The 16,749-nt window shown below is 40.1% G+C and overlaps 1 protein-coding gene across 1 annotated transcript in view; it reads right to left on the bottom strand.

The window, feature by feature from the left end:
- Nucleotides 1-16,749, bottom strand: part of PHF21B (PHD finger protein 21B) — a 167,567-nt gene that overhangs the window by 16,010 nt on the left and 134,808 nt on the right. Inside the window, exons 6-8 of the mRNA XM_076344142.1 lie at nt 11,748-12,098; nt 9,275-9,397; nt 3,951-4,002 (exon numbers count right to left, since the gene is read on the bottom strand). Coding sequence (XP_076200257.1) covers nt 3,951-4,002; nt 9,275-9,397; nt 11,748-12,098 — 526 coding nt within the window. The remainder of the gene's footprint in view (nt 1-3,950; nt 4,003-9,274; nt 9,398-11,747; nt 12,099-16,749) is intronic.

A 16,749-nucleotide genomic window follows, 5' to 3' on the forward strand; every position in this document is an offset into this window, starting at 1 on the left:
AAACCGGAGGATCTTGTATGGGTAACAGTTCTGTCCCAGTGTGAAAGTACTTCCTATGAAACGCTCGTCTGGCTATGCTGAAATCTCCATCCTGAAGCTTCCAGACCCTTTGGCATCCTCTAAAGGGAACTGGGCCTCAGCAGCAGGGTAAGTGCTAGACGCAGATCCAGTAGCCTGCCACAGAGCCGCCGGAAGAGTTGGTTGTTCTTGATGTCAGCATCAGTTCTTGTAAGGGAAGCGCTCTCAAGGCCAAAAGGTGACAGAGATGTCACAACAGAGGAACCACGTGCCTTGATGCTGGCAAAGAAATGGAGGAAGTGGCCCTCCACTGACTCTTTACTTTGGTCTCAACAGTGTGAGCTGGAGCCGTGGTTCTTGCAGCCAGGCTCAGTAACCCGCACTACGTGGTCAGTGAATCCAGGGCTTGCAGCATCTCGGCACCCTTGTGGCAGCGTAGTAAAAAGCTGGAGTTAGGGCAGCCCAGGCTTACTCTTTCAGAAGTGGTCACAGGGATACAAGATCATGACTTTTCACTGGCACAGAAAAAGAAACAAAGAATTCGACACAGCAGAGCTTTCTGTGTCCAAAACTGGGCCGAGTGTCTTCGCAAGAGGACTGTGATGGATCTGTAGCTCTCTGCCCTTTTAGGTCCCAGGTTTAAGAGAGAATTTGTTCGGTACATGCTCTCACCAAGGCAACAGAAATATTTGATGGAGTCTGAATCACACATGTGGTAGATACCTGGAATGCAGCTTTGGAAGAGGCATTGCTATGGTACAGATATAAAAGCTGGCTGGGGGGAAAAGTAATAGCAGTGGGAATAGATGGAAATAAAAAGAGAGAGAGAGAGAGTAATGAACTGAAACAGCTCTAGATGTACTCCACCCTACGCAGCCACCAGGGAGGGAGAGCACAATGTCAGCACTTTATTTATGGAAACTGTGAACAAAAAATACCCATGCTTGTGACATAAGGAGTATGTACATTAAAGAGTGTATCTGTCAATAATCACACCAAGATAGAACAAAAGCATACGCTGGTATACTACCTTTTGTTGTTGCTTCTGCTAAAAAGTATTGTGTACGTTTCAAAACAGGGCTTAATAAAGTAAAAATAAATAATTTGTTTTAACTGATTAAAACATTCCAGTCACCTAGATGGAAATATTTCAGAGTTTTTAAACTCTGAAACGGCAAAACAAGATGCGCATTTTTAGAATGACCCGAACTAAAGAATTCTTTTAAAGTTTTGCTTTCTATCTACTTTTTTTTTTTTTACACAATGGTAATGCTAAAAGGTGTTCTAATAGCCTAGAGAAAGAGATTTAATATGTTACAACCATGCACTGCATCACAGAATTGGGCTATCTTATTCCTTAGTTTATTAATTTAAAAAATATAACCCAAACAGAAAAAAACCCTCTAAACTGTAATACATTTGACAGATGAACAAATTTGAAGATAGCTTTATGTTGGAGGCAAAGCTTCAACAAGCTGCTGCTTTCATCAATAAACACTCTGTATGGTCATTCTATGAAGCCTGTAATGACAATTTATCTTCAGGGAAAGCCGCACCTTGCAGAATGTCAGTCAGTGGAAGCGGCTGTGTTCATTTACTGGTAAAGGCCTCAAAAGACGCTTCACACTCGGGCTCTGCAGAACAGAGCTCTTTTCCCAGTAAGGGGAAAGATGCTCCTCTGGACGTTAGGTGGAAAGGCTGCTAGGCTGATAGAGAAATCCATAGAGAAGTGGATCCATAGCCCTTCACCCCAAAATTAATGAATAAAATGAAGAAAAGCGGTAACACTGTGAATTAATGATACTGAGTGAATAAGCTTTTAATGACCCAATCTTGATACAGTTTAATTCCAAAAATGTGAAATTGAGAAATACATTAGAAGTACTAAAATAAACTGAACTGTGTAATGACCACTGCTTCCTGATAAATAGCAATGGCTGATAACCGTAAATATGACATAGCACTAAAATAATAACCTTTAGCATGTGAAAGCTATACGGGTATTTTTGACAGTTGTAATCACCAATATTCATGAAGAAATACCCCTTCCATAGTAAATAGCTCTTGGTGGGAGCCATTTATTTAAAGCTAGTAGGAATATAAAAAGTGAATTTGTCTGAAAGAATTGATTCTGCAGGATTAGTATTGTAGCAGTTTGGTTCAAAATGTGCGTCTCCGCACTTACTGTAGAACAAACAGAGCAGAGCGGTACTTGGCGTTTTGAACATAAGCGTTAAATCCACACAAACAATTTATTAGTTCCAATAAAATCAAAGGGTAAAGAATTATTCAAAATTAAGTTCGCTCTGTTGTAAGCATAATTTGCACTTCAGCATAATTTCAAATGTTGTCCTATTTTCCTTAGACAAAGAAAACAAGAACCAGTCATCATTTGCACTTTTTGGATTATAAATCTTCTCCCAAAATTGCTGTAGCTTTTTAATTTCCATTTCAATCCATTACCATTAAGGGATTAAAAAGGCCGATGGCTTAAAGTTTCTTTAAACTGCTTTCAAATTCTCAGTCACTGGGATATTAAATGATTTTCTAAAATGCAGATTTAAAGAGGAAAGACACTGAAAAAAGGCAATAAGACCCACAGAAAACCTGCTGCATATATTGAGGAGACCTTACAATTAAGATGCTATTTTCTCCCTAATTCACAACCTCTTTTAAAACCGAGGAACAGAAGAACAGGGAATCTCACTAAAAAGAAATCAAGCTGTAAAATGGTAGATACCTCTTGAGTCAGCAAGGTGTCTAAGCATGTGCCTAACTCTAAAGCACCTAAAACTTAAACTCAGTGCACTGGAAATTCCTAAGTATTTTGCTGATGATGGTCCATGGGATGGGTGGTAAATGTCAATTATCATTAACATTTTTTGTGATCAAGAATCATTGTCGGCTGACACAGGTACCAGATTTTTCTCCTTATACCGGTGGAACCACACCAACTTCTATTAGCTGAGCATGTAAGTAAAACACATCAAGCTGTAGACTTTTTCTTAAAAATAGCTGTATCTTCTCTGTCCACGAGAACTAACCCATTCTGCCAAGAAACCCCCAACTCATCTCACACCACTGGCAAATTTGCTGAACAAACTCATGTATGTTTTCAGAAAGACAAAGCTGAGGCAAAGAAAGGTTCAAATCTGCTAACTCTTGCAAGGTATTTTTGGAAGGTTGGAAAAGTAAACTGAACACTATGCGATACTGCATTTAGTTTACGTGCAATATTTGTTTGAACTCATACTCAGAAGCCTAGGAAGGCATGCTAGCAGCTCTCACACAAAAGCAGGATCAGACTGGAAGTTTATTTATTTTTTGGCTAAATGGGGGGAAATGGAGGGAAGGAAGTCTTTGCCAGAGGTAATTTTCTAATTTGCTTAAAATCTTATAAAGCAAATGCCAGATTTTCACCACTATTTTACACATTATTCTGTGAAACTCTAGAGATGACAGATGATTCATGCAAAAAAAGAAAGTCCGTCTCACATGGGGAAAGAGGAGAGGGCATGCTTGCTACAGAAGATCTGGGTAAACATCTTTGAACCTCGCTGATTCTTCAACCAGATCAGTGGTGGTCAGAGCTTTTGCAGGCTTTTTGCTTCATTATCGTCCTCCAGTTGTTAATGTCCTTTAAAGGACCATGATGACTCAGTGAGCCCAAATGCCAGCTTATGCCAAGCCTGCTGGTGCTGGCTGCAGAGCCAGTTCTCATGCCCCTTGAGCTGTGCAGTGGGGTGGGAGGCAGAGCAAAGTAAGGTCACCCATTATTTTGAGGTTGAAAAGCACAACTGTGCATAGATAACATTTCATCTGATTTTTCATTGCCCTTCAGAGGACAGAATCACCAATTCCTCTTGGCTGCAGAGCCAAGAGAAAAGATTTCACTCAAAAACTGAACTGTAAAACAACACATCTCATCTTACCTTCCAAATGTTCTGTTGTAACCAGTCCTAATGCTACCATGAAGGCAATTTTCTAAGGAAAAAATAAACAGGTGTTAGATTTTCTACTACAACAATCATGGTAGAAGTAAGTAAATAAATAAATCTAGCATTGACAGAATAAACCTGGTAAAGGTCTTTTAGAAAGGTATCTTATTTGAATGCATAGTAATATGAAGAACTTTAATTGAAGATATGCTTCAGATACGCCTGGTCAGTCACGTCCCACTTGTATGACTTTAGCAGTTCAGAGACTTATGAAGCCAGTGTTGTATGACTACTGATTTTATACAGCGCATGATCAAAATTCAGTCAATCCAATCAATTCAATTTCATATTACTAGCTGCTTTGTTACTCCACTCTTTAGAGAAGTAATTGCGTATTATTATTACTAACTGGACATGGCACTGCTTTTATTGAATGTGAGCAAGCTGTATGAAGTAAAACAAGATATGATACACTTCCACTGAACTTTACAACACTAAACAAGACATCCGAAGCATATTGAAAGTCCCCTCCCCCCAAAAAAACTTTCAGAAATTTCTCTTCCCAAGTTACAGAAAGAATATCGTGCATGAATTACGAAAAAGTACACTGAACCAGTATTTTCCCTCAATGGGGAGTGAACAAACATCTCCCACCGACAAACTCATTTTGCAGTGAGGAATCTGATCTAAAATATTACTCAGAACTCTTGTACACTACATATGCACAAAACACATCTTCATACTAACAAATCTTCAAAACACGCTGATGCGGTAATAGGGCAAGTACTAGAGCAGATTCTAAATTTTCTGTCAGTGATTTTTCATCGGGAAATTTTCCCTTGTGGAAGAAGTTTTGCTGAAGCTTTTATTCCATCTTTCTGATGGAAAAATGAAATTCTGCTGTGTTGTTCCAAGCCCAAACTGAACGGAACTCCTTGGTTTTGAGTTACATCTGTGATACTTTGGGGCCTCAGGGATCTCTTCCTCTTTCTGCTGTGCTGAACAATCTTGTTGGATCCTGTTACCCAAGTGGCATTTTCACGAGGTGCAATTCCACAGAAGAGACAACCTGACTACGAAATCCAAGCTATTAGGAAATCCAAGCGAGCAAAGCCCACAATCCAACTCTGATAAAGCATCCAAAGACCATAGGAAGATGCAATTATCATACTCATCCAAAATAAAATGTGTAGATTTAGGTCAAACTAAAATACAGTGTTTAAGTGGTAGAAGGTCAAAACATTCTGTTTCAATCAAAGATGTGTCAGGAGAACACGTTTCAACACTTCCAAGTCAAAATTAGTTTGACCTTCTTGTTTCGTGAAAAGCCTTTTCATTGTGAAATTTTGTGAAAAAACTTTTCATTTCAGTTCAGGATAAAATCAACTAGTCAGTCACCAGAATTACCATTTCCTTTGCAATTCTGACTTTCACACAGTGAAATTGGGAAAGCAAGCACATCCTCATTTTGTAGATGAAAAGATCTGTCTATGGGGTGGGTTCTTCAAAACCTGAGGGTCAGGACTGGACACCTATATCCCTCTTACATATGTGAAAATATCTCTGTCAAACAGGTGAACTAACAACATCACAGGACAGGAATATTTTCTTTCCACTATCTCCTAGTACGTAATTCTCTCTGTACATTAAAAAATGGACATGTCAAACCTCAACACTGGCAATTTAGATATATTCATGCTATGTTTCTGCCTTCCATAACTGTGGTAATGACAAGCACATGTGTTCATTTGCATGTCAGACCTTGATTTCAATAATATTCACTCCTTACATGTCTAAAACACCAGCTAGACACAGTGGGGGCTCCAAACCTGAAGGGAAAGATGAATATTTGATCCGAGATCCACTGTGCAGATCTGAGAAGAAAATTAGTCAATTGAGTAGAATTACAAGCTTCATCTCACCCCCACCAAAAAGCAACTTTGTGGCAGGATACGTCTTGGCGCTCTGAGCAGAGGTAATAACAACATTTAGGTATAGAATCAGAAAGCTGGAACGGTTCACGTGCGATTGTATTTTCCCAATGGAGCGCAGAATGCCTGTATTACCCAAAGATTAAACTGTAGGGGGAGCATACATTTTCTGACATCTAAACTAAAATTATTTGAGTACTGGAATGCTCGCTAAACAATTTCCTCTCTTCATACTAAAATTATTTGAATACATATCTAATTAAATGCAATGACAGCGTACTTGCTTAACATATGAAGAGCCTTCATAAATGGACTTGATAATTATCTCACTATTAAACACAGGAAGGGTTAGCTTTCATAGATATTTGAAAGATGGTTTCTTTTTAAAAAATCCCAGAAGAAGCTGTATTCTTTTTAACAAGCATATTATATTAACAGCATATTTGGTTTTATGGGTTTTGCTATTTCACACTCATGTAGCTTGTTGGATTCAACTCAAAATACTACTTCCACTGCAATGCTTTTCTTTCAAATACCGCAGAGTATATTGTTTCTCCTCCGTGCAGGAATCCACAAAACTGAGGCTTCAGTTTCTCCAGATTTTCAATCCAGGCCTAACACTAGCATTCGGTTCACAATTGCAATGTGTCTCTCTTGTCCTTCTTAGGCGGGATTAAAAACACTGTTAGCTAAATAACCAGCATTTATGGCAGTAATTTTTGTTTCAAATAAAAAACTGCTAGAATGTCCTGGAAAACGTTGCCAGAAATATGAAATTTTACTAATCTAAAATTTTAAAAAGGCAAAAAGTTTTGGGCAGAATTCTGTTTCTTTCTGTGCTGAAGTCAGGTCCTTTTAAGAAGAAAACAAAACAAAAAACCCCACCCCAAACCCCATGGCACTTGCTCCCCAGAGGAGCAGCTCCCTTGCGTAATCCCTTCATTTCTTTGCAGAAGTCATTCTGGTGGGTGGGAGAAGGCCCATCATTAGACGGGCAGTTATTGGCCTCCATCCCCAGCAGAGCCCCGCAGACAGCAGGGAGCGGGTGGCCCACTCCTCCAGACCCTCCTCAGCCCCGGAGGGGACTGAACCCTCATGGCTCATATCCCAGGAGAGGGCTCTGACCACTGGACCTGGGACACCCTGGGTGGCCGAGACCCTCCATCCCGCTTCTGGGAAAGCCGCTCCACAGCCAGGCGTCCAGGCATCCTGGCTGCAAGACAGTGGACGCAGGGAGGTTTGCTTTAGTCTAATGATGGCGTACTTGGGAACGGAGAGATCTTCGGGTTATGCAAAAGGCATATGTATTGCAGGGGGCTGTGTCCAGGATCGGCTTCACGGCTTCCCAGCAGAATGACCCAGCCAGGAACAAAAGACAGTAATTATCCTCAGTCTTTTCTGTTCGTTCAGGTACGATCAGTAACTGCATGTGGGGTTCCTGGCTACTGGTAAGTCTGGTGATTTCTGGTTTATTTGTTTTAAATTTTCAGTTTAATTTGTGAAATCCCAGTCTGTCACGACTAACGTTTATGTAGAGCCGTATTGGAGTTCCTGCCTCAGTTTTGTGCTTTGAAGATAAATAAAGGTGTGGAGAGACGTGCCTAGAGTGCTTTTTTTCTTTTTTAAAAAATCACGGTATCTTTGTTACTCTTTGCCTTAAATTTAATCACCTGTTTAAAAGCCATGAATGCTTTTAGAAATGCGCAGTATGTCTTTTCATGAAGCAAAACAAAAATTTTTACAAAACCATTTCATTTTGTAATTACATGTTCTATTTATGTCATTACATGTATTTACACTAATTATGCTGTTAGTTCTAATTACACTAATTGCATAAATACATGATAATCATCTAAAGTTTACTTTCAAAGAACAAAAGAAATTAACTCTAAACCTACATATTTACGGCCATGAAACAAATCTATGAAAAGAAAAGAACCGTCATACTTAAGGGCATAGCTTCAGCATCCTACCCAGAAAATTGTGCTTGCCGAGACCTCCAGTATACACGGTAGGAACAATATTCTTGGTTACAAAAAAGGTAGTCAGAATATTCTAGTTAGCAATTTAATGAAAATCACATTAAATTTATGAATGCTATACCAAAAAATGTGCCCAGTCCCATGGTCTCTTCCTGCATTTCTCTGGAAGATTTTTGCTCAATATTCTTTCCGTGGGGATAAGCTACAGGCAAAGAAAAATGGATGTTTCTTCTAGCATTCTGTTTTTAAGCAAGATCTACTAGCCTTTCTGCCCATGAAGTGCTACACAATAAATAATCTTTCGGAAATACCTCCCTAAACAAAACAGGACCCTACAGTCCCATCATTCAGTGGCAATGAAAATTCATATGAGGGTCAGATTTTAAACTTGGGAGGTTTCCTAAGTGTAGTTCTGCAGAGCTTCTGCATAAAGCTGTGATATTCTAGGCTAAAAGCCACTATTTATCCTTAACACTGTTTTAACTATAGGAACCTTTTAAAATGGTAAAACAAATGACCACCCACATGCCTCAAGTAACATTATAAATTTATATTGCAATAATCCTCTTAAACCTACAGCTCCAAGGATGCTTTCATGTTACACATTTATTAGACTAGTAAGGTTAAGACTTCACGAGCTGAGCATTTCCACAACAGAAGCAGATTCCATTTGTATAACTTCTCAAATCACCTCAAAAGTACACACAATCCAATGTGAATATGCCTAGTCAAAAACCAAAACGCTTGTTAAAGAGAGACCCCATTTCTACAAGGACTTCTGATTTATATTTTTAGTTTACATTGCAAATATAGTTCATGAAAGAGATTTAATCTTATAACCTGCTTTCTACTCTCCTACTCAATTTGAAGGATTTTAATGTATTTCAGACTAGAAAGAATCTGTGTACATGTGCGAAGACATGTACACAGCAAATGCAAGAAACTGTATTGTTAAATACAATCTAAAAATTGCAAGATTCATTACAAAGAAGATGTAAAAGCTCAGCTTACAAAGGAAATGTTAATTCAACCTCATAGGCAGCCTGTAAACCCAATGTTATGTATTTGATAACATAAAAGAAAATATCTTAAGCTTGTATACACCTTTCACAAGAAATACAACTATACCCACGCAAGGTGCCTAGATGATTATGAGACCTACAATTCTTACATTTTGTGACACTGGAAAATTCGAATGATGCAAACCAAATTTGTCAGAGCACCTCACTGGCGAGGAAATCACCCCGATTGCAGTGATCGGGTAGAGAGATGAACAGCTGGCAGAACCATGAGCACAAATGCAGTAACTACGTATGGACACAGAAGAATGTTTAGAATTGGCCCCCATAACTTAAGCATACTGTAGCTCACTTATTAAAAAAAAAAAAAAAGAAAAAAAGATCACCTCTGGATTTTCCTCCTTTTTCTTTTTGGTAGCAGGGGGTCCCTGAGCTGACTCTTCAGGAGGTTTCTTTGTCTCCACTTTACTTTCTGTCTGGGTTTGGACTTGAGGCTGAATAATGATAACCTAAAAGACAACGTACAAGTAAAAGAAGAGAATTCACTATATGAAACTGGATTTTTCTGCCTGAAACCTTTGATTCTTCTTTGAAGGATTACTTGATACCCCTACAGACAACAAATGCAAGTCACAAGCCAAAAATACAAAAAACTGGATACCTAGGTTAGGCTTCTAAATCCATACTTAAGTTTCTAAAAATTCATTTCTATTGGTGCATTATAAACCTACTGCAGCCTAAGGGAGCCACTTGATCAGTGCCTCTGAAAATTAGGGCACTTTCTATTTAGAGGACTTCTGAAGCTGACTCAGCAGCCTAGCTTTAGCGCTCGTGTTGTCAGTGATTTTAAGGTCTTTCCTTTGATTTTATTTTGCATACAGGTAAAAGAGATGGGATTACTACACATTCAAAACCACAGTCTGATCTCAGTCATACCAGTGTTATTTCAGAGTAAGCACATGTGGATGAGAAGGAAGATACTCCTCAGTACTGCTCATGTAACTGCGATCAGAGATCAGTCCTCAGCATTTATGTGTTATGAGCAGCGGATGTCTACTTTTGCATAAACAAAATAAACTATATGTGTTTTAAATTAAAATTAATTCTGGTTTAGAACCTATAGGAATTACTACACAGATCTCTTACATATGCATGTATGTTAGTATATCCAGCTGCTCATATTTGAATTACCACATGAAGATTTACACAGTGCAGATAACATTATCTCAGAAGCTATTAAATTAAAAGGAACGAAGGACAATTTCTGACCACAGAACTACACATGTGACTTTATACCCATAATCAAAGCTTCATGAAGGACTATGGAAGACCTTCCCAAGCTCACCTTCTTGATGAAGGGTATTGGATTTGAACGCTGGGCCTTTTCCATCTATTTCATTGCTAACTTTCAATCAATGTTATTTAATTGTTAGATCCTTTATCTCAACTCAGTCACTCCATGAGATTCAAGAGCATAAAAAGGGACTGTTTTCTTAAGCAGTAGCCGGTTTAAGTAAGAGAAAAATAAATTATGTTAGTGTCCTGGTTTCGGCAGGGATAGAGTTAATTTCCTTCCTAGTAGCTGGTACAGTGCTCTGTTTTGGATTTAGGGTGAGAACAAAGTTGATAATGCACTGATGTTTTAGTTGTTGCTGAGCAGTGCTTACACTAGCCAAGGACTTTTCAGCTTCCCACACTCTGCCGACTGAGAAGGCTGGAGGTGCACAAGAAGCTGGGAGGGGGCACAGCCAGGACAGCTGACCCAAACTGGCCAAAGGGATATTCCACACCATATGACGTCATGCTCAGTACATAAACTGGGGAAAGCTGGCCGGGGGGGCCGCTGCTCGGGGACTGGCTGGGCATCGGTCGGTGGGTGGTGAGCAATTGTACTGTGCAACACTTGTTTTGTGTATTATTATTATTATTATTATCATATTATTATTATTATCATTTTATTTCAATTATTAAACTGTTTTTATCTCAACCCACGAGTTTTTCTAACTTGTGCTCTTCCAATTCTCTCGCCCATCCCACCGGGTGGGGGGGAGTGAGCGAGCGGCTGCGTGGTGCTTAGTTGCCGACTGAAATTAAACCATGACAGTTAGAGAAGTGGGGAAGAGATGCCTGCTTTTGTTTACCTCAAAAGCCATCCTACACCCTGTATTCTTTTTTAGCACTGTGTGAGAACCTGTGCTGCCAACAAGACCCAAAGTAGCAGGATCCCAGTAGCAAATTACAGCAAATGTCTGCTGGGTACATTGGCAGCCTTTATTGAATCCGCTTCTGGTATAAGAGTGGTGCAGTTCTTTCATTTCAAAGCTGAAAAGTACAAAGAGGAAACAAGTAATTCATAATTTGATTTTTTCCTACTGGTTCATCTGCTGATCAGTTTTGAAACCCTGAGCTCTCATTTCATTTGGTCTTCCCCTGAAAGTGTAGAAGGGAATGCCTGATTATTTGATACACTCCCCTGGGGTCAGTCGATATAACTAGTATCACTGTATAATTGAAGAGGGAGTCCATAGGAAATTTGAGCCTGCACAGAATTAAGGGATATTATTAGTGAGGATTGGTTTAAGGAAATGGAAGATCATATGGTCCCATTAATGTCAGGCTACATAATGATGCATTTTGTTCCCACCAAAAAATATGCTTGTACACAGATAAATGTCTACCAGCGTCCATGTGTCCCCTTAAGAATTTTCCCATTGCTTTCTGATTATTTTCTTCAAAAGGAACCACTGACACCACTCTGCACAGGGCTGTGCACTCCCAGGGGAATGTTCTGCTTACATCTGCAATGTAATTCCTGTGTTTGATAACCAAAAAAAAATGCCGTGAAAAAAAAGAACCTACCTTGCTGTCGGCACTAATGAGGAGTGGTTGCACTTTAATGCTATCGTTGACCACAGAGACAGTCGTGCTGGTGCTGATAGGAGTTGCATTGTTGGGGGAGGTGGAAATGATGGCGTACGCCACACCTGCACTGCTCAGAGGTGACGAAATAGCTGTAGACTCGGTGACACTTTGTGACTGGCTGTTAGGCGGCTGTACATGGCTGACGGTGTTATTGGCAGTCGGGAGGGCAGGGCTGGGGTTTTTGATGCTGACTACGGTTGCCTTCTGGAAGGTAGGAGGCTGCTTGGAAGGTTGGTCTCTGCACGGGGAGATAGGGAGGCTGTCTGGAATCAGGGTCTTTGGCCTAACCTACAAACAGAGAGTTAGATGTCATCAGACACAGCCTCACACTGTAATGAACAAACACTGCATACCTGCACTCTCCCGGTAGAATCTCTAATTGTATTAACCACGGAACAGGAACATCTAGAAAAACATAATGTAGCAACTTGAAGTAGCCAGCCACTCATTTACTTGTAGACATATTCCCAGCACTCCTCAGTTGGGTCATTTTGGAGTCCTTAACTCATTGCAATGCTGAACAAGAAGGGAGGAAAAAGTCAATTCCTCACTTTTATTAGCACACATCCATACAAATGCTACTCAAGTCACATCCAGTTCTCAGTAGGGATGTTGAAGCCAAAGCCTTTGCAAAGAAAGGAAACCCCAGATGCAATAATTTCCTGTTCTGAAGGACACAACACTCTTGCTATGAATTAAGGAGTGGGAACTGAATCATTAAGGGAGCTGTGGGAAAGCATTTACAGGAAGAGTAAGCATATGCATTTATACTGGTGGATCAGTGAATGAAGATCCTCACATTTTTAAGATGTGCCGTGTCTAACGGAGAGGAGACCAATCACACAATCGCTCAGCTCACCAGAAAAAAAGAAGAGAGGGGAAGAAAAGAAACCCCCAACCATTGAACTTCATATTTTGTTGCTGTAAGTAAAGAGCTAGTTTGCAGTTGCAGGTGGATGCAGAAGGAGCTTCCACAGATGGAGGGGGAAAACTGTTTGCCAAGATGTGCAAAGGCTGCGGCTTTACCCAGAGCCATGAATGATAGCTGCAAACAATTGTTTCCAGCTAATGTGGTGTGTTTCCAGTGGGTAATTAACGTCACCCTGTCAACACGGCTCTGCCTGAACAACGTGTTAAGTACAGTTCCAGGATTGAAAATAAATAATTTAAACTGTTTCACATGAAGTTAACTTCACTCCCAGCTTATTCGTTAACACGGCCAGACAAAACAGTCGGTTCCCTCTGTGCTTATTTAGTCCTGTCACTTCTCGCACCTTCCATACTGTGAAACAAAATGACAAGTTGTACCAGACAGACGTGGGAAACAGCTGCCTGTGTCACCGCACCGTAGTCGACCGGAGCCCTTCCAATGATGCCGACTTTAATCTTGAGCCTAAGTAAGCAATTTAATGAAAACGCGGGGATTTACTGATATGCAGAAAATCATCTCTCAAGGCTGGCCATCATCCTCTGTCGCGTCAAGGAGGAGCCGTACCCATTTGTCCCCGCAGCGAATATGAAGCGCAGCAACACCCGTATTGTGAGTTCTTCGTGTTTTGATAACTCGGCCCTCAATTGCCGATAGGATCCTAACACCTACGAGCAGTGCAAACATGTATGAGGCACAGTCCTGCTCGGAAGTGTCTAAATTGTCAGTAGATGGAAAATTAAAGAGGAGCCACAGCCGAAGAAGAGCAAAGAGGAAGGTTCGCCTGAGGTCCTGCAGCAGACTTGTGACAAAGCCAGAAAGCCGCTGTGTTCGGCTCATGACTTCGGGGTAACACTGAAGGCCTCATAGGCCCACTGTGAAATGATGCAAAACTATGCTAAACCATGACTAACCGTATTCAAGATACACTGACGGTAACTGAAGGGTTTTTTGCTCTTTTTCCTCTATCCAATCATTTTATGTAATGATTATTTGATTGATTTAGTTAAGATACCAGACAAATACCCTGGCCAAGTTGCTTAAGAGAGGAGTCTATAATTAGCTTCATATCCGTAATTAGTTAATGGTCTTATTTTCAAAAGTAGTGCACAGAGGATTGGTTTAAACCTATCTTGGTCCAGGCATTCTGCAAAACTAAGGCTTCTAACATAAACAACAGCTCAGTGCAATGAGGAGACGTGATACTTAAAGCAACCCGTTCATGTCTGTATCAGAGTCAGTTATACAAGCAGATCTTGTAATATCTACCTTTATATTTTCATAATGCTATCCTTTCCCTCCAATGTTATATCTTATATATGTCTCTCATATGTAAGCCTGTAACAAATTGCTCATGCTCATGTGCTCAGAGACACGTTCACAGAAATAGTATCATTATTCAGAAAATAAAGTCTGAGAAGCTTGGCAAAATACAGTTAAAATGTAATACCATGGCTAAAAAATCCAAATTTAATTCTTAGCTGTTTGGCTAACATCTAAATTTTACCATCTCTCCTTAAAAAGAAATAATTTTCCTGTAAATTAATATAACATCTGTTACCAACAGAAATACTGTAAACACACAGATCAGCACATATATACAGGGAAAGAGAGAGAGCGAGAATAAGGAGTAGTTCAGATCAAAGACTCAATAGAACAGTCACTGAGATCTTTAGAAAAAATCAAGTCTGACAAAAAATCAGCTCAGGAGTTTTTCTAGCCAAATACTGTCATGCAGTCTATGAGGATCTACTGTATCTGTCACTCTTAATTGCACTTTTATATTTAATCAAAAGCCTAATTAAAACTAAATGCCTATATATATTCCAGCTATATAATTATCTTTTCTACACTATTACATATATATATGGACTGTCAGATGTAATACTCAGTGAATCCTATACACACCCTTAATACACATTCTGCAAGTTGTGGATGAATGTGTATTATTTCGCTATAAAATAAGCCCTTCCTGCACAGACAATTAAACAGACTTAATTTTCCAAAGTAACATATTCTCTATAAAGTTCTGCATACTGAAATAGCTGATACGATTTACCAGACTGGTGCAGCACAAGAACATATGCTGGGCGTTTTCTGCCACCGTGTGATACAAAGGAGGTATAGCGGTCTTCATAGTCAGCCTCTGCAAATTCCCTGGCAAGTTCAGCTAACGTTGTGAGAGCATTTTTATTTGCAATTATGGAATAATAAAAAGGGTTGACTACAGAAAAAGCTTCAGCTGCTCCTGAGTTAAGGCTAAAATAGGTTCAAGTTAAAATAACATTTATTTCTGCATCCCGCAGGCATGAATCCAGAACAGAAAGCAAGCATAGAAGCCCCTTGTGCTCTAACACCTATGAACCTTCCCCCCTTGAATATAAACACTAAGCGTAAGCACTTAATGAACAGCTAAGTGAAAGACCTTTAGCAGAGTTTCACATTAAAAACCAAACTGCTACAGTAATCTGTCAGAATAAATAGCGTCAGCTGGGAAGAAAAAAAATGAAGGAAAGAGCTAGTGTAAATTCCCTTTCCTCACGGCAAAACTGTAGCTTAAATTTGGGAGATGAAAGGAGGACAGTGGCACTAGCAGATGCTTGGCAGTTGACAGTCAGCGAAGAAGAACTGGAGAAAAACTAGGGCAGGGCACGGACTGCATTTCACATGCAAGGTATCAAGGAGACGTTTTCTACTGAAAGTAGCACAGGTTGGATGGCACCGGTCCCCATTACAAGAGCCACAGAAATAAAAGGCGCAAAAGTTTAGCAAAGGAGAAGAAAAGAGAAAGAATAACAGACAGCATGTATGTTACCAAGCGAAAACTGCAACTGTTGGCGAGCACTGCAAATAACAATTCTCCTGTAGCTCAACCCTCCTCTCCCCAAATATCTTTCATTTAACTTCTGACAGCTGTCAAAACAGAATGTGATACTACCAGGGCTCTAAATGCAGGAGAAGAGACAACTGCTTCTTGAATATAATGATTTCACAAACCCGTGTTGTTCTTGAGTTTCCTCAATACCCACAATAACAGAAACATTTGATTTTAGGCAGCAATATTCAGACACCCCTGGTACTTCTCAAATTGCCTGCAGGTGAGCACGCTGTTCCAGAAGATATTCCCAGACCTGAGAATTCACTAGGTGGGGGCTGTCTGCTTTTCAGACAGGGAAATAACAGGGAGCCCAATCCTGTGAGATGTGCAGAGGGCTCTTTTGTTCAGCAACCTCGAATTTCATATATTTTAAAGAGTTTCAGATCAGGAGGGAATCAGCTCCTGTGACCAATATGACTTCTTGCATATCCCATATCATTAAGCTCCATCCAGATGTCCCTCTATGAAGCCCAAAGGCTTCCATTACACCGAAACATCATTCCAGCTCTCAAGAGCACAAATTGTTGAATACTGCGGAGGTGAACGAACTGCTGAGTGGTGGAGGTGGGAGAGCCTGATGTGTGTCGCTATTGACAAAGGCAACTGTGATCATGGGCAATCTATTTCCTGAGCTACATCCCGTCAGGTGAGCCACTCCCATGCTGTAGTAAAGAAAAAGAAGGTAAAAAAGAAAAACTCTTACAAAATAAGCCTTCAAGATCCAACCCAAACAAGTACGGGGGAAAAGGAGGAGAAGGGAAGGAAAGCACGCAATTCCTCCCATCCCTGTGGGCAAGCCTATGTAGTCCTAAAGGACAGGATTTAATTAGAACAGTTACCTCTGTGCAGATCTGCAGGTGCTATGAGAATTGTTAAGGGCAATTCTGTAAATGTGTTCTCCTTACAGCCTAGCGAAGAAGGGACGTTAACAAGTGCACTTCAATTACAAAACCAAAAGGGATCACCATGATCCTCCAGCTCACAGACTGGCCATAGAACTTCTCCCAGAAACTGAAAACTGATTCTAAAAGAAAATACTAAAGACTTCTTAACGATGAATTTATCACGAGCCCCAATAAACTGTTATAATATTTTATTATGCTCGTGACTGGCATTTTATCGCGAGGTTGCAT

This window comes from Aptenodytes patagonicus, chromosome 1 (assembly GCF_965638725.1).
Source record: "Aptenodytes patagonicus chromosome 1, bAptPat1.pri.cur, whole genome shotgun sequence".
In the NCBI taxonomy this organism is placed as follows: Eukaryota; Metazoa; Chordata; class Aves; order Sphenisciformes; family Spheniscidae; genus Aptenodytes; species Aptenodytes patagonicus.